General features: G+C 45.3%; 1 protein-coding gene across 1 annotated transcript in view; it reads right to left on the bottom strand.

Annotated features, from left to right (window-relative positions):
• Tdp1 (tyrosyl-DNA phosphodiesterase 1) overlaps window positions 1-18,025 on the bottom strand; it is a 75,903-nt gene that overhangs the window by 52,535 nt on the left and 5,343 nt on the right. The window contains exons 3-7 of the mRNA XM_031355667.1: window positions 15,074-15,642; window positions 12,764-12,807; window positions 11,615-11,670; window positions 7,891-7,987; window positions 3,911-3,945 (exon numbers count right to left, since the gene is read on the bottom strand). Of these exons, the coding sequence (XP_031211527.1) occupies window positions 3,911-3,945; window positions 7,891-7,987; window positions 11,615-11,670; window positions 12,764-12,807; window positions 15,074-15,635 (794 nt within the window). The 5' untranslated portion in view covers window positions 15,636-15,642. The remainder of the gene's footprint in view (window positions 1-3,910; window positions 3,946-7,890; window positions 7,988-11,614; window positions 11,671-12,763; window positions 12,808-15,073; window positions 15,643-18,025) is intronic.

Below are 18,025 nucleotides of genomic sequence, written 5' to 3'. Positions count from 1 at the left end.
TCTGGGGGCATGAACTCACATTCTTTCTCTGGTCCCTTCGTATCCATAGCTATCATTTCGTTACAAAGGACCACAGGGACATCTTTGCGCATGTTTTTCAAGCAAGGTAGGAGTAGAATCTCCTGCTGTCTAACAGGCTAGCATGTTTCAAACAACGGAAATATATGCAGCATATTTTTAAAGTATCAGTCCCGTGGCTGTGTGCTCACATACTTGAAGGTGTAAAGTGTATTTCTTACTGTTGGTTACAGTTTGAAGATTACACGATGCCCTGTCCTAGTCAGGCATGTATCTCATGTGCCATCCTTGTCACAGCTCTGTATCTGGGCTTGAAGTAAGTCCTCTCAGGTGAAACTGGGCTGAGCCTTTTCTGCCCACTGGGGCTTTCTGAGTCCCTAAACATAGCTACTAAGGGGGCTTTATGTCTTCTCTCCAGACTTCACGTCTCTTCTCTCTAGAGCGTCGCTTCTCAAGTCTGTGACTCTTGTCGTCTGCTACTTACTACTCATCTGCGTAACTCAGGTGACATGTGGGACAACAATGAGCCACCCATGAGTTCAAGCATGGCAGGAGGAGGTATGCAACAGAGACAGGGAAAGGCCAAGCATGGTGGCTCATGCTTGCAATATCAGTGACTCGGAGGCTGAGGCAGGATTACGCCTATGAGTTCAGGGCTAGGATGCTAGGTTTCAGGCTTCTGTTTGACTGTGGCCTGGTATGACTAAGGTCCTGCCTCTTGAAAGAAAAAAAAGATAAGGAAAAGACAGGATCAGAAAGGGGAATGAGATATTTAGTTCTTTCCAAAAGGAGAAGGCAATTCAAGCTGGCAGACAATAAATTAATGCAAGGCTTGAGAAATGACAGCTGCTGAGCCCTCTTCTCTGTAGTTATGAAACTACGGTTCCTGAAATCTGGGTAAATTGACACACACAGTTGCCACATTAGCAGCTCATTATAATTAAGGATAAGCCAGCTAGGGATTTATGATAAAAACTTTACAAATATTTCCATTAATCAAGGCATCAGTTACGAGGAAACCATGTATCACTGTCACTGAATCCTATCAAACAGAATTATGAATTAATTCAAGGAGAGACATAGTAATCTTTTCAAACACAGCACTACATGTGTTACCAAAGATCTCCATTAAAAATATAGGAAGATAAGGAATGGAGTCACCCCTAAAAGAGGTAGACTACAGCACTGTTCTTAAGTAGTAGGGGTGGCAATGGGCTGTGTTCCCAATGGAAAGGTGGGCTATGAAGAAGCAAGGAAGGTACATGGGCACCTCCATGCCAGGCACTGTTTTTGGATGCTCTAACATGTATCAAGGCAATCCCAAGAAGCATTCTCATTTTTCACAAGTGCAGAACCTGTGGCTGGAGGAAAAGGACTATCTAGGTCACAATTGAGCATGAACTCACACATGCTCACCAGCCAGGGCACTGTGCATACTGACATGGCTGGAGCTGGGATGGTCAACATTTTATGATACTAGATAGTGAGTGGGAGATGTGGTCTCGGTGAGACATAGGACCAGCTGGAGACGTAGGTGGGAAGCATGCCCCTGCAGGCTATGGCTGGCTCCTACTTAGACGAGGACATTGTCCATTCAGCTACTTTGTTTTCTCCCTATTAATCTTAGAGCCATCAGAGGTAACTGCCCAACTCTGGGGAAAACCAAAGAGCTTTCCCATTCTAAAGCACCACGTGACACATCATGCCTGGGATCGCTGTGCCTGCACCCTACAGATGCTGGACAGACCACATCTAGTGCTTGCTGACTATGAGCTCTGTAGACGGGGTGAAATCTTGACTCTTTCTATGTGCCCTGCACATGGTACATTGCTCAGGTGTGTCATCCCAGAGACTGCCTCACAGTGGCCGCTGTCAGTCCAGGCTGGGAGGACAGTGGTTATCACATGGCCATCAGCTGAGGCTTTCTCCTTCTCTATCTCGCATGCTTTGTGCTCTCACCCAAAGGTGAAAAGCAAAAGCACCAACCCGACTGACTTGAGACTCAGTAACATTGCAGGGATTGCTGGAATAAGTTTTGGTGAGGGGAAGATCTCATGCAGACTGGCCTTGAACTCCTGCTTCTCCTAGCTCAGCCTCCTAATTTTTAACAACCAAAATTTGCAGACATGATCTCAATCCTTTACAAGATACTGACATTTCAGTAGAATTTAAACCATGGATACTCTCTGGCTGGGAAGGGCTCCACTCCAATAATGTCTTTGAATTGAGAACTACTAGATTTAACCTACAAAATGTGCATATGTGAGTTGCTCCAAGGAGCAAGGGCTGTACGGGGCAAAGGAAATAATGAATCAATTGTAGCAGTGAGTAAATAAGAACAAATTAAAAACTAAGGTTAAAAATGAGCTCTACTCCTATGTTCATCCCCAAGGAACGTAAACTCATTTATTCTAGGTCTCTGTTTTCCGGTGCATGATATTAAAAGAACCAGATAATTTTGATATGATTCAACAAAGGAGAGCTTCCCCTTTGCTCCTTCCCTGCTCCATTCACAGTGAAGCATCACCAAGCCAGCTTCTGAGAAGGCCTTCTGACCCAAGTCCCTCCCAGGGGTGACAGCATGACCGACAAGCTCTCCATTGCTTGCTAGCCCATAGGGACATCGGAACTTTACCCTCGCAAGACTCACTACACAGTGCAGACACATGCTCTGCATGGGAATCTGGCACTAGTGACCTACCACATCATGCCAGGGCCCAAATGGTGACAGGGCTGGCAGAAGGCCTTTTAGAATCAAGGATGTGTTTGTCCTGGGGTTTCTTTCGGCTAAGGGTGGGAGACAAGGGCTTCCTGTTTGGTGCTTTGCACTAAGGCTAAGCTGCACCCATTGACAGCAATCTGTATTCTGAGCTGAAATTGGCATCCTGTGTGCTCAGAGCTAGAAAATGAATATTTTATGCATGAGTCAGTACTTGAGTTCACTCTAAATCCTCGAGCCTTGTCTCTTAGTGGACAAAAGCTACCAATTAGGGGTGGTCTGTAGATGTTACCCTATCTAGCCAGGACAAGTTAGATAATGGAACTATCACTTCATGCAGAGGCCTAACTGCTTCCACTCTGGCTCATTTTTCACAACAGACTGGCAAAACTACTGTTGTATGCACACAGAGAGCAAGGCAGCCACAATACTGTCACTTCCATCACTGCTTCAGCAGGAAGCAGCGCCAGGCCAGACTGAGGGCCGACACTCCCTCTAGCACACTGCTTCCTCTCCAGGAGGGGCGGGGGTGGGGGCAGCAAGCCCCAAACTTCCACTCCCGGTTTAAAAGAGAGAATAGGCGTCTTTTGTCATAGTCTTTTGCCAAATCCTTTCAAGAGAAATGTGATTTGTAAAAATATTAAAATAAGGACAATCACATTTTGTTTTTTTCCTACTTGGAAAGCAGAATTACTCTAAAAGTACTTTGTAAAAGGCTACAAAACTAAGTTAAAAATAAACCGAGCTGTCATTGGCTGATATGAGAGGAAGAGGTGGGCAGTTTCTCCTGAGCCATCTCTGAGGAGCTCACTGGAGCTGGGCCAGCCCTTGCAGATTGGCAACTTTCGATAAAATCAGTTTCCCTTTATCAAAGCATGGGGATGACTAATAATAGACTTTTCAATGTAACTCATGCTTGCCGAATCACAGAACTTTTAAAAGCAGGACTGTCACAGCACTGACTTATGCATGCAGAACTGTCTACGACCACAAGGAACGCTCTTGTAATTCTGTCTTCCAAGCGGCCATGGCAGACGTCTTGAGCAACAGGCAGAGGCCTCCGAGGCACAGATGTCTCGTTTCCATTCTGACACTGACTCTTGGTATCAGGACTTAGAGCTCCTTGACTGTGTCCTTTGACCAATTAACCCCCTCTTCATAAAAGCTGCTTACGTGTGGTGTGTTCCAAATGCAATATCCAACTTTGCCTAGGATAAGAAAAAAGTAATTTATTTAAAAAAGTGTCACTTAATGCTTAATATTCCTATCTACTGAAAATTAAATGGGGATAGGACTAAGCCAACTCTTTAAAAACAAAACAAAACTGTTTTACTGCCCTCTACTGGACAAAAAGAACACAGCTTTTATTACAACATATACCAGGCTCATTTAAAATACTTTGGGTAGGGGTTTGGGGGTTACTCAACATGATTTAATACATACTGTATTTTTAATTACAGAAATTATAAATGGAAAACCTAATTTTTCAGTTGCCATAAAAGGATAAATGTGATCCTAAACAAAGTTTTAAATGAGGTATTTGGCTTCTACTGAAAGTTAATACGAACAAAGTTTTAAGAAACATTTAAAGCCGGGCAGTGGTGGTGCATGCCTTTAATCCTAGCACTTGGGAGGCAGGGGAAGGCGGGTTTCTGAGTTCGAGGCCAGCCTGGTCTACAGAGTGAGGTGGCAACATAAGACATGATGGTAAATCAAAAGAGAAAGTCTCATACGAAGGGAGCAAAGCTAGAAATAATAACACCAAGCCCACCTTGTAATCCAGAGTGATAGTTTGACAGGTAAGTGCAGGTATGCTGAGGGTAAAAATGTTATTAACATCTAGCACGAGACCCCAGTCAAGCAGAATATGCCAGGAAGAAAGGCTATGGAATAAACAAGCAGCTGAGCGGTCAGTTTAGGAATTCACTGCCTGGCCTCAGCCCTGCCTCACAATTTGCCGGACTCTGGAAAATAACTTACGTTCTATGATTTTGTTTTTGCCTGATTAAAGTGGGCTGTTGTTATGAGGTTTAGTTGTTAGGGGAGGATGAGAAAATATGCATAAGTGCCTAGGAAAGAGGCCTTTTGCTGTAAGCAACACATCTATGCAAAGTGTCCTCTCCCCACCAGAGGGTGGAAGGACAGGCCTGGCTGCCAGGGGCAGAAATGGACAACTGGAATCTGAAGTGGGTACCACACAGTCTGCAGATGCTCCTAGCAGATCCATGCAGCTTGGGGAAACACATGTAGACCAGCATGCATCACACGTCTTTAAAACTACAAAATCATTTCATCAGCTCATTTTTAACTGAGAAAGAGCAGTGGTTAGGAGAACTGGCTCCCAAGTTTAGTTGGCTACAAGTTACATGCTTCACGTCAGAGTAAGGCACAAACAACAAGGATAAAAGCAACTTCGGCAGATACTCTTTAATGCATGCTTTTTGGGGGGGGAGCTAATAGACCAACTCTTTCAAATGCTGTAATGAATGCCATTAGTAATTCACTTTATACATGAACAAATTAGATTTAAACAAATGGGAAGTGACAGGGCCAGAATGAGCATCGTGGAATGAACCAGCGTGCCATCCCCACCCTCCAACAAACATATCAACCCAAGCGAGTCAGTGTTTAGTGAGGCGGACTGCGTGTATGTGTATAGTGTATGTGGGTCTCCAATACAGTCAGTGTCCTCACAGATACCAGAGTGCTAGTGCACCCCCACTTCTCTACGCAGTCAACCACAATGTACCAGGAGACTCTTTATCAAGAACCGGAGTGATCTGTACAATGACCTGACTCTCAGCTTCCTAGATGTCTGTCATTGAAGCTGCCCAGTTCAAAAACCAAGTTTTCCATCTATAAATGTTATTACAGTAGCCAAGGCACATTCATACACCCAGGCACAGAGCTGAGGCAGAACTCAGACAAAGTGACCCCTCAGCACCACCATCACCTCAGTTTCCAGGCACTTGCACTAAATACATCGCCAACTGATTCCCTGATGCGTGTTATTACCAGAAAAACTCAACATGCAAAGGCCCTCCAGCAGCACAGGACAGAGCCACAGTTCTGTATCTCCCACTGGAGCAGAGGTTCTCAACCTGTGGGTTGAACAGGGGTTGGCTAAGCTTATCAGAAAACACAGATATTTTCATTATGATTCATAAGAGTAGAACAATTACAGTCATGAAGTAGCAACTAAAGGGTCGCAGCATTGGGAAGGTTGAGAATCACTGCTCTGGAGTGAGGCACTCAGGTGAAGTTCTTTGTAAAGGTTTTGGGAGCCATGTGTGCTTCTGCCCTCTAGTGGCCATCCTGCTCTCTTCAACCTGGTCTCGGCTGTTTGAAGACTATTTGATCATGGGCTTGCAGTTTACTTTTAGAATGATGGGAACTAACCTCTTCTGTCAGTGGAAATCAGAGCAAACAACAGAATTTTAGGTGACTTATAAACAAAGGCACAAACACACCTCTGTGCATATGATGAACAGTAAGCACCTTTGGTGGAAGAGGATTTTCTCAGGGATACTGAGGGTGGAACCTAGCACCTTGTGGATACTAGGCAAGCACTCTAGCACTGAGCTACATCTGCAGTTCAGAAGAAGTTATACCACGGCTTGAAGCCACAGTGATATAATGCTCAATGGGTTAGATCAGGAAAAAAAATGCCTCAAGGTGTTTAGAATCAACCCAATTGTGTTCTCTTTAAAACAAAATCACAGGTTCCATTTAGAGCTGGAAGGAGAGCAATCAGATGTGAGTTAAAACTCTCACATCCGCAATGAGGAAAGAGACCTTAGAAGGAAAATCACCAAGAAAGGATCTCATGTCTCTACTTTAAGAGCAGAAATCTTGCTTTGCACACATGTGTGGTATAGCAGTGTGCTTGGCAGCTAGAGGAGGGCTTCTCTCGCTAAGCCTGAAGCCAGGCTGGCGGCCAGCAAGCCCCAGAGGCCCTCCTTTCTCTACCCACACAGTACTGGGGGAACAGCTGTGCATGCAGCCTCCTGGCTTTTAAAGTGGGTGTGGCGATTAAACTTGGGTCCTCATACTTGTGCAGGAAATATTTTTATGCAGTGAGCCATGCCCTCAGTCCAAGAATAGAAATATCGAGTCCAGTTATGATAGTGAAAACAAGGACAGAAAACTGTAACTGGTTTCACGAGGGTCCCTCAGACTGGATGGCAATCACGCTGATAGAGTCAGGAAATGGTGAATGTCCTACCTGTTACTTCAGTTAGCGTTTCCAAAGAAAGAAAAGCTTAACAACAACAACAAAAAAACCTGAATTCCTTTCCTTTAAATTTTGCCTGCTTATTGCTTAAAATAACACATGGAATAAAGAGATCCTTTCAGAGCTAGAGTATAAAGTAGCTGCTATAACAGGCCAAAGAGCCATCAATCACACTGCAAGCTGACTACCCAGCAGGGGCCAAAATTATGGAACACATAGAGAAACTGGACAATGGCTTCTGTTTTCCCACTTTGCACTCAGCTTTGGTTGCAGTATGTGGTCACTAGATGTCCCTTCACTAGGGTTCATAACAGGCTTTTAGTCTATAGGCTTCTCAAGTTCTTTGGTTGATGTGAAAAAGAACTTAGGGCAATTAAAGAGTCAGCGGTGGCTAAGGGAAGACAGAGGTGTCATGGAAGCAGTCATCAGCTGCATTCAAAGAGATCCGAAGCCACTGGACTGCATCCAGGAGACCAGCCTCATGCTAAAATCCAAGTTGCACAGGACAAACTAGGCTAGCAAGTGCTAGCTGGCCCGAGCAGAGATGCATATTGCACTGACCACAACAAAGACAAGAAAGCTTAGCTTGGAGACAGACTAAGGGATCAGGACAGCTGACCTCAAATACAGGAATCTCTACGTGAGCCAGTAAGAGAATTGCTCTGTGTGGATTCAGAGAGCGGGGAATTCTGAACCAGCATGCAGCAGTCACTAGGAGGGAGACTTCAAGTCAAGATAAAGAAATCAGTCTTTCCAACCATGGGAGTCCCTGCTGGTAGAGTGAGTTACTTAGCCACAATAAGACAAGTTAAAGATAAGGACTTGGTGGTAAAGCTAAAGGGGGATTGCTGCCCATGGCTGAGGGTGGACTCAACTAACCTGCAGACTGAGCATGAGGTCCAGGCAAGAGGCAGCTTACCTGGCAGAGGGAAATGTTTGCATAGGGCTTTGCCTGGGCATGTAAGTCCGCCTTGGCTTCCCTCTTATCACCGTGCACAAGCAGGATTGGTTTCTTCCTGAAAAGAGATCAGAACTGTTTAAAATGCACTGGTCACAAAGCCTGTTTCTTGCTTCGCTGAGGAATACAGACGCCTTCTCCCTATTGCTTGTTTCTGGCCTTTGCGGGTAACATCAGGTAGTGACGGTCAGGGCTCACTCATCAGTTTCCAAGCCTCGTCTGCTGTGATACAGGTAGCTGTAGCTCTACAAAGTTCTTCCTTGTCTCAGAAGAACCCATAGCAGGTTCTGTGTACATGTGTAGGATGGAGTCAGCTAAACATACGGGCTAGTGAGAGGGTTCAGGGAGAGAAGGTGCTTGCCGCTAACTAAGGCTGATGGCCTCAGCATGATGCCCTGGAACCAACATGGTAGACGGAGAGAACCAACTTCTCTACAACTTGTCCTCTAACCACAGTGCATCTTGGCATGTGCACACTCACACATAAACATGCACACACACGCAAAATAAATAAATGAATGAATAGAAATTAGTTAAAAAAAAAAGACAATGATTGTTGAATATATGCTTCCTTTCCTTCTTGTCTTAAACCCCTAGTAGTTTTACATTTCACCCTGCGCCTATTTGCCAAGTAAATGCTCTCTATACTGTGCAAGATCAAGGACACAAAAGAAACAGACCAAGCCCTCAGTAAGGTACGGGCTTGCATAGCAGGGAGGGAGTCAAAGAACTAGAGCCCTGAGTATACTGCACTTTCAGATTCTAAAGATTATAAAAATGTTCTTTAGGAACATATCAAACAGACTTCTTCTGTTCACTTATTCTAAGATAGGGTCTTGATACATAGTGTAGGCTGGCCTGAACTCAATGCATTGCCCAAACGAGGCTTAAACTCCGTAAATTCTCCTTCCACAGCCTCCCCAGTGCTGGAATACAGACACAAACCACCATACCTGGCTTCAAAAGGCTTTTAAGAGATACTTCAACTTCTTCAGCTAATCCTTAGAAATCAATGTATCTTTACAAACTCTCCTCAAGCAAGGAAAACAGGAGTTTTCTCTCACAAGCACCCAAATAAGATAAACAACCACAGCTGTACTTAGGCCATACTGCCGAAGGCTCAAAAAGCAACATTCAACTGGAAAGCACCACGGAGCATGGCCATTCACAGGTGCTGCCTGGCTGCTCATCCCCACGCTAGCACTGCTCTAGCAGGACTGGCATACAAACAGATGAAGCATGCATTCCTAAAGATCCCCTACTTAGTGTGAGCCGCAAACCACACAGAGAAAAATGTAGGAAATGTTCATGTTCTACGGTCACACGCCCTTCAAATATCAGACCACTAAGCATGAAGGATAGATAAATGTTGCAGCGCTCATCCATGCCTTCAGTTTTACTGTTCTTGTACTACAGAAGGGCAGCACTCAGACATAGTGAGACACAGACCCTCACCACCTGCAGTGGCCCATATCTAACACTGGGTGTCTCCTGACCTTGCCATCGCCATCACTCCTTAACCTTTAGGATCTTCACAACCTTCTGAAGATTCGGACACAGTCTTCAGAAATGCCCACTTGGTAACAAGGGTGGGGAGAAGGACTGTATCCTTTGACTTTGCTAAAGTTACTGTAACAAAGTGCCACAAGACAAATGGTTTATATCACAAAACTCCAGTGTGCCACAGTTCTGGAAGCAGTTAAGCCTGAGATCTGGCGACAGCAACCTGGCTCCTAAAGAGGCCTGCGGAAGAACAGGCTCACTCTGGCTTCTGGAGGTCCCAAGCATTACTCAGTTTATGGATCCCACTCCCCTTTATCTTCAGTCTCCTGTATGTGCCCAGCTTCTTCTGTTGTATAAGGATGCCTCATGTTGGATTAGTGGCTGCCTACTGCGCTCATTTCAGCTTGACTCTGATTTCTGTAAAGACTTGACGTATCATATAAATAGTCTTGTGCAGAGGTACTGAGGCTTAGAAATCCAAGACTTCAATCCAACCTATAAGTAGCACTAAAGGAATCACAGCCTACACTTTGTCAACACTGTGGAAAGGTGACATTTGATTCCAAGGTCCTTGAAACAAAGGGAAAAGGACCAGAAAACAAGAGTGTAAACCTCAGGAGACACAGCCAGGAGGAGCCGGAGGCAAGGACCAAATTACCCCTATATATCCAGTCTCTCTTTTTCTAGCAGAACCCTGACCTGATGTAAGACAAGGTGGGCTCAGTTAGAAGACCACTCATCTATTCTTAGAGACAGCTAGTGGCATGTGACTGAGCTCTGATCTACAGAACAGAAGGGACTCGGGATCAGCCAGAACATCTCAGAATGGCACACATGGCACGGGAATCCTCTCTATAGTCTCCACCTTTCTACCTGGAACACAGACAAGTGGGCTGGAACGCGGGCTGAAGCATGAGCCAGGGTGCGGGCCGGAGCAGGGCCGGAGCAGGGCCGAAGCGCGGGCTGTCATCCTGGACCATGAGGTGACTGTGAAGACTGAAGTCAAGCTCCAGGGGCAGAATGACAGAAGAGGTGGGTAGCTCCATCACAGGAAAAACCCAGGTCCTCTATCTAAACCACAGATACCTACCGTTTGTTGTTTAGGCTGGAAAGTTTTTTTTTTAAGCTACTGTTGAGTTTTCTGTTAATATGCAACTACAGCAAATGTTCTCTTATTTGGTCAAATATAAGCCTTAATGTGACAAAGCTGTAGGGAAAATCTGTACATTTTACTCTCTAGTGACAAAAGTTTCCACAATTGATGCCTTAAACACACCAAGGATTTGATGAGGTTAGCACTCATCTTTTTTTCTTTTTTCAGTGTGTCTTCCTCTATCCAGTGAGTGTTAGGGGATTCTGCACAAGTCTGAGTTATGAACACAGATGCTGTGTGCCACTGTGTGTGGCTGCATTGCTTCACAGGAGGCTGAAGAGTGGCCAGAGGCAGCAACGAAGCTCTAAAACACTTTAGCCTGGGTAAAGGATGGCCGCGGTCCCTTCCTAACTCCAGAGACAGTTCTGGAGGAATCACTAGGAAAGGAGAGCTCTGCTGTGCTGAGCCATGTGACATGCTGGCCACATCTGGGCCCACGCACACATCTAGATACCCAAGATCCGACTGTAACCCTTCACCTTAGCTTTGCCCAGGAAGCCCTGTTACTGAGATGTAATTTGCCCTTACTTACTTCTAGACAGAGGAAAGTGGACCATACTTAAGTTTATGAAAAGAATGTATGTGATTGACTAAGTAAAACCTGTTGTTCTCAGCAGAGGGGGTAACTCATCTGGTATATATTAGCACTGTACACATGGGGACCAGAGTTTGATTTCCAGAACCTATATAAAAGATGCCAGGCATGGTGGTGTACAGTTGTAATCCCAAGACTGGAGAAGTGGAGGTAGGTAGATCCCTGGGACTGAGCCAACAAAATAATCTGCCTCAAAAAAACACAATAAATAAAATAAAATATAAAAGAAAGGAGGAAAAGATGACTCCTGAAGATCAATACTCAAGCCTTCACGCACGCACACACACACACACACACACAAATGCTGTTCTCCCAAAACAAATGTTTTGTTTACAGTGATATCAAGTGAAAAATGGAGAAAAGATGGATGGCTAGTTTCTGAAGTGTAGCTCCAGCATTCTACAGCACTGAGTGTCTGGCAGCCCACAACTCACCTGAATTCTGGTGGATATTGCTTTATGAGCCAGTCCACATCAAAGCAGTAGTTAAACTAGATGGGGAAAAAGAAAAGGAAGCCAGCCATAAGTATGTTCAAAAGAACTGCTATTAAACAGAAAGAATTTCTCATGCAACCACACGCTACAGTGTTCATAAACCTAGTCAGTTATGCTGCAGCTTGCAAAAGTCAACCCAAACTTCATCTTGAAGAACACTTGGTTAAAGAAATCTGCTTAAATGGAGCCAGATGTCCAAAGAGGTTCTAAGGATATTAGCTGCATATACTTGGACAACATCTCTATTCGACAATAGTGTTGCTACATTATTTCTTATTATTTTCAGGATTACAAAGCTTCCCAAAAGTGACAGAGAGAGAGACAGGACTTTTAGGAAAGGCCACTTGCTTTCAACACTAGCCTGACACACTCTCACTAGTTCATACCTAGCACCTGCTAAGCACTGATTCCATAATGGCTTCACTGAAGTGGATGCTTCCTCTTAATGCATGGCCAAGCCTGGGCACAGGAGCTCAAGTCTAGCCGAGGGAGAATGCAGATGCACCTCATTTGGCTTTGATTTAGAGACCAGGACCCCATCATACAGGAGGTGGCATCTATGCTGGCTTCAGAAACAAGACCCCTTTTTCCTGACTAGTCCTTAAGCTTCGGGACCTTTATGATGACTTGTTAGCACCGAGGGGCCAGCTCAGTGTGGCACAAGCCCTAGAACTTGCAGAAGCCCTAGAACTACTCCTCCTTCTGGTTGCTGCAGAGCACGATTTTCCTAAAGCAGTGCAAACCTGACTTGGTCTTCACCAGGCCATCCGCCCTTCCTCAGCAGGCTGCACCAGCATCCCACGAGGCTGGAAGTATCTCCCAAGGTTTTTCAGGTAGAAGATGCACAGTGAGTTCTTGGCTTGTCTTTGTGGCCTGGTCAAGAGTCAGGTGATGCCTGCTAGTGGCATCCATGTTCTATGCTGATGAAGGCCAGGGATTCCACAATAAGGCCAGGCTCTAGGCAGATGCCAGCTTAGGGGACACTGTACATAGGACTGAGAAGCCCATTTGCTGTCACATTTTCTTATAAAGTTGCTTAATTGTCTATCTCTCATCACCCAAAGAAAACACAATTTACCATAAACTCACCTGAGCTGAAGAGACAAGTGTCCCAAACAGGGGGGATAAAATATCTACAATGACAAAACAAATGGATTCATAGATAAAAATCTTCTAGATTTCATACCATATCAAGCGTCCTTCTCAGCAGCAGCCAGTGACAACCAAGAAAAGAGTGAATGGAGAGCCACTACAAGGCTGGGCTGTAACTGTCCAGACTACCCACAAGACAACTCTAGAATCTGCTACTTAATATGTACTACACGCTCTTTAACACATTAGAGTGCAGAGCTATAGTCTAAACAGTAGTCCTAGATGGCTGCTCAGCTTTGGACTCTGTGGCTGTGCCAGTCACGACACAGCCTTCTTCCCAGACCTCGGAACCTTCACCTCCTTCTGTGCCATCTACGTCCCCAGTGCTGCTCCCCTGTACCCAGAGGGCACTGGCTCCCACAAGAGATCATTCACACCCTTCGCACTCTAGGTCACCTCTGGGAACATTCCACTTGGCTCCTCTCGGCCTGACTTTGGCTGACTTTGGCCAAATCAGGAAGGGCGCTGTGATCAACACCATCTTCCCCTGCGCAGGCCTTCTTAGGGGCAGACACTGTTCTTAGCACTTTCCGTGGATGACCTTAATATTTCCAGGGAGTTTTTGAGGTAAGGTATTATTCTTCTTTTCTAGATAAAGGGAGTCTCAGAAGAAGACCATGTGTGGCCATTACAACTGGGAGGGTCAGAGGTAAGGTTTGAGCCAGGATGTCTCACTCTGGGTCTCTGATACCTACTGAGTTGCCTCTGAGAGGGAAGTGGGCTAGGCCACGGCCGTCACTTGGACTTCCTATCCTCTAGACATTGAGCTAGCTACTTAGGTACAAAGAGTTTGAAAGAACAAAACGACCCGTGTGGATATTCCTCCTCCCTCTGAGACCAGTAGAGTTAGGAAGTGAGCTGCAGCAGTCTTCCAGCTGGCCCCATCTGCACCTCTAGCCATTTCAACTTTGCTGATCTCCAGTGTCCACTGGAAGGCCACTGTCCTTCATGAGATCTAGGGGACCTGTAATTATGGCTAGTGCTAGCCAAATACATCAAGTAGCATGGATTTCAATACAAGAACAACTGGATTCAAGTGTGGCTCTACCATTTAACGGTATTGTGACTTAGGATAAGTGATCTCACTTTACTGAACTGCAGATCTATCACATGTCCAAGGACATTTGATCATTTTATTTGGCTGCTCTGACAGTTAAAATATATGTAAACCCCTTATGATGTCATCTCCCCCTCCTTGGTGCTAACAGCCATGCCATTACTATTACATTACACACAGCGGCCTTCCAGACGCCTCCATTTCCTATGTCAGCCTCTCCTAGACAAAGCAAACCACCAGTAACTATCTCATATCTTTAAGTACTGACACAGGAGATGCTCAAAAATCTGTAGAGCTGGACTAACTACTATGGAATTAAAGCCACCAACATTTACATACTATATAGCAGAACATAAAGTACCATCATACATTTAATATGGAAAAACTTTATGTTGAGAATAAACATATGTCATGAAGATGAGCCAAAAACCACGTCACTGAGAGAATGCTAACTGTGTCTATCTGCAGTATGATGCTGTGTCTATATGCGTACGATGCATGCACTGCTTACTTCACACACCTGCTCCGTTCTTAATTCTCACCCCATACTGTCTTAACCATAGACCCAATGAGTGGCGAAGGAAGGGATCTGTGCCCTCTGAGTCCATAGGTTCCGCTGTTCCTCCACAGGATGCAGAGAAACACTTGAGATCATCCTCTGCCTCATACCTGAAGCATCCACCTGTGTACAATAGCACTCATCTTTGCTTCTTTGTCCTAAGAACCAAAACCAGGCTTTCAAGCAGAGGTTCTCAAACATCACTAGGCATTGCTATTCCTTGGAGACTTAGGGAGAGCACAGGTGGCAGCCTTGACCCCCAAGGGTTTGATATGATGAATCTATGATTGACTGAGAAGTGGTATTTCCCAGATCTAGGTGACTCTGAAGCTGCTGGCCCAGGAACCATACTGAACCACTATGAAGCTTAGTGCACTTAATAGCTACCAGTCAAGTTTAATCTCCACTTGAAACATTAAGCAATTCTAAGCACAGTGCCAAGCATTACTAGGGGCTGAGATACGGGGCCTTGAAGAGACCCTTGGAATGCCACCTGCCTGAGTAAACTGTTTGCACACACACTCAGGGCAAACTACCTCCCACTACCCTCTAACCCCTAGTCGTTAAGATGGATTCTTTCTAAGCTGTATGCTTTGCTTTATCATTAGCTCCTAAAATCCCTTGTTCTTACCCTTGATGTGGAGGGCTTTGGAGTTGTACTTTGCCTTAATCCCTGAGACTCTAGTGAGATAAAACTGGAAGGGGTTCCCCTTATCCAGCATGTCCCAGATGTCCTGGCCTTCCCCTGAGGTCTCGTACTCATCGTCTGCCCTTTGGGGCCTAGGGCCGGCAGGAGGGCTTCTATCCACAATTTTCTGGGCAGTAGTCACATTGGATGAAGAGGCATGTTTTTTCTCTTGAGACGGCACTCTCTTAGGCTGTTCCTGCTGTGTCACATCTGGCTGCCGTTCATCATCGCTGCTGGAGAGACACCAGCCGAGACCTTCCGGGGAATCAGTCTTCTGCTTTTTGTGGGGTAATGCCGAGTCTGTGTTGTTGAATTTCACAGGTGAGATCTGTCTCTTGTGTGCAGCCTTTCGGGCCTCTGAACAGGTGTACTTGGGCTCCTTCGACACTCCCTGCCCAGCCTGGGGACAAGAGGATGTTGACGGTTTGTCAGGTTTGGGCTTTTCATCTTCGCTTTCATCACTACTGGATATTGTCCACTTTCCGTAGCTGCTTTCCTGGGACATTATACTTCTGAAAAAGAATGATGGAAATGGGTTTGCAACCCCATAGGAAGAACAACAATATCAACCAACCAGACCCTCCAGAGCCTCCAGGGACTAAACTATCAACCAAGGAGTACACTTGGAGGGACCCATGGCTCCAGCTGTGTATGTGGCAGAGGATGGGCTTGTTGGGCATCAATGGGAGAAGAGGCCCTTGGTCCTGTGAAGGCTCTATGCCCCAGTGTAGGAGAATGTGAGGGCAGGGAGGAGGAAGGGTGGGCAAGTGGGGGAATACCTTCATAGAAGCAGGGGGAGGGAGGATGGGATAAGGGGTTTCCAGGAGGGGGAGGAGAACCAGGAAAGAGATAACATTTAAAATATAAATAAAGAAAATATCCAATAAAAAAAATAAAAAATGATGGAAACATTATTTTTCACTCAGTAGGCAACTGGCAACACAACTTCATGGCTCTCAAATTTCGGGTCAGATGGAAGACTGCAACACACACAGCACTTCTGTCACCAGAGGCTGGGCCACTTACTCAACACCAGGATAAGGAAGCTGTCCTAGCCACCTCCTCCTTCCATCCTGCTGCCTTTCAGTCTAGACCTTGGTCTTAGAAGGCCTCAGAAAGGGGGTTAAGGTTAAGGCCACCTTAAGGAACTTCTAAGAGTAATTCAGACCATCTTCATGTTTTAGGTTATTTTGGTGTTTTGAGGACTGAACTTAGGGACTTGAGCTTGCTAGGCAAGCTTGCCATTAATTAAAAAGAATACATTAGACTTGCTTTTGTGTATACGGACATGGACATGTTGGAGGAGTTGTGTATGTGTGGCATGGTGTGGAGGTCTAAGAACAACTTACAGGAGTCTGTTCTCTCCTTCCACCACATGGAGCCCAGGAACTGAACTCAGGCCGTCAGCCTTGGCCACAAGCACCTTTACCCACTAAACCAATTTACTGGTGCAAATATAAATCTGTATTGGCTGGGGGGAAGGGTACAAGTGGAGGTCAGCGGACAACGTCAGGGAGCTGGTTCTCCCTCCCACGTAGGTCCCAGAGACTGAACTCGGGATGTCAAGCTGAGCAATAAGCACTTGTTGGAGCTTGCTGCTCCATCTTGCTGGCCCACACTTCAAGTTTTTAGAGTAAAAGTAGAATTTATAAATTTACCTTCCCTCATGTACAGGCACCCACAAGACTTAAATAACGAATCAGTCTGACATTCCCAAAGCCAGGCTTGTACATTAGCTTAGCCACGCCTGAGGGGCACACCGAATGACCAGTGCTGTGTGTGCACAGTCCATCAGCACTGCCATGCGGAGCTAACTAACTTTACATCATTTCCTTACTGTCCATGCCAGAACTCAGACTACTGAAACCTGCAGGCAAGGATTTGTACTGAAGCCACACTTTTAGTTTCCAAATCACACAGCTGGTCTGATTTGCAGTCCCCCCTCAGATGAGGAAAATATAGGATATATGTACTTTTGGCATTAACTACAAAATGCATTCAGCTAACCAGGAAGGGGCTGAATAGGATTTCCAGCAGCTCCTAATGTGCTGCACTGACAGATTAATACAAAGCTCGAAGGAAAACTGAAAGACATACTCAGAAGTATGTACTCCTATGGCCTGGGCGTCTTCAAGGCTTTTTTTCACAGCTGAAAACGATGTAGTATGAGTTAGGTAAACCAAGAGAAAAGCAGCACACCACAGACCTTGCAACCCTCACCAATTAAAAAAAAAAACAAAAAACAAAAAACAAACCTCAAACTCCCACAAGTAGGAAACACCAGGTTTTCAAGTGAATATACATGCACATTTCAAGGTATTGATCACTTTTCACAATTTCTCCCTTACCCAGCTTCTTTGGTTAATTCCAGTTGGTTCACACAAGGTCTCGTCTGTAAATTACACATTCCAAGGAGCTTTTACACAGAGAGCACAAGGCATAGTCCTTCCCAGCTCATGGTTACACTTAACTTCAACTGGCCTGCATACCACTTGCCAGCCAAAGTGTGGGGGCTGCAGAGGGGTCACCTGCTCCTGCAGGAACTGATAACTGAAGGTACTGCATGGAGTCTGAACCCTTGAATCTGCTTTCTGAAGTTTTGTGTTAGTTTCTGTGGTGTCCAACTCACTTCTAGAGGCTGTGAGAACTTAGCTTAGGTATTTTCCTAAACAGTTTCTAATCTTCACGGGTTAAGAAGCCAGCTAACCAAGCTGTGATAAGTGTACTGTGGACAGGGCACTTTGTGACACACGACCTTAAAGGAGTCCAGAGGTAGGTTATTTTTTATTTGTTTTAACTTTTTATCTTAACCACACCCACTATCCTAGACTCTAGAGGTTGGTGGACAGACCTATTTAAGCAGACCCAATTTGCTCTGAAGGGACTTAACCTTAT

Source organism: Mastomys coucha, unplaced genomic scaffold (genome assembly GCF_008632895.1).
Source record: "Mastomys coucha isolate ucsf_1 unplaced genomic scaffold, UCSF_Mcou_1 pScaffold6, whole genome shotgun sequence".
In the NCBI taxonomy this organism is placed as follows: domain Eukaryota; kingdom Metazoa; phylum Chordata; class Mammalia; order Rodentia; family Muridae; genus Mastomys; species Mastomys coucha.
This window is presented reverse-complemented; position numbering and strand designations above follow the sequence as displayed.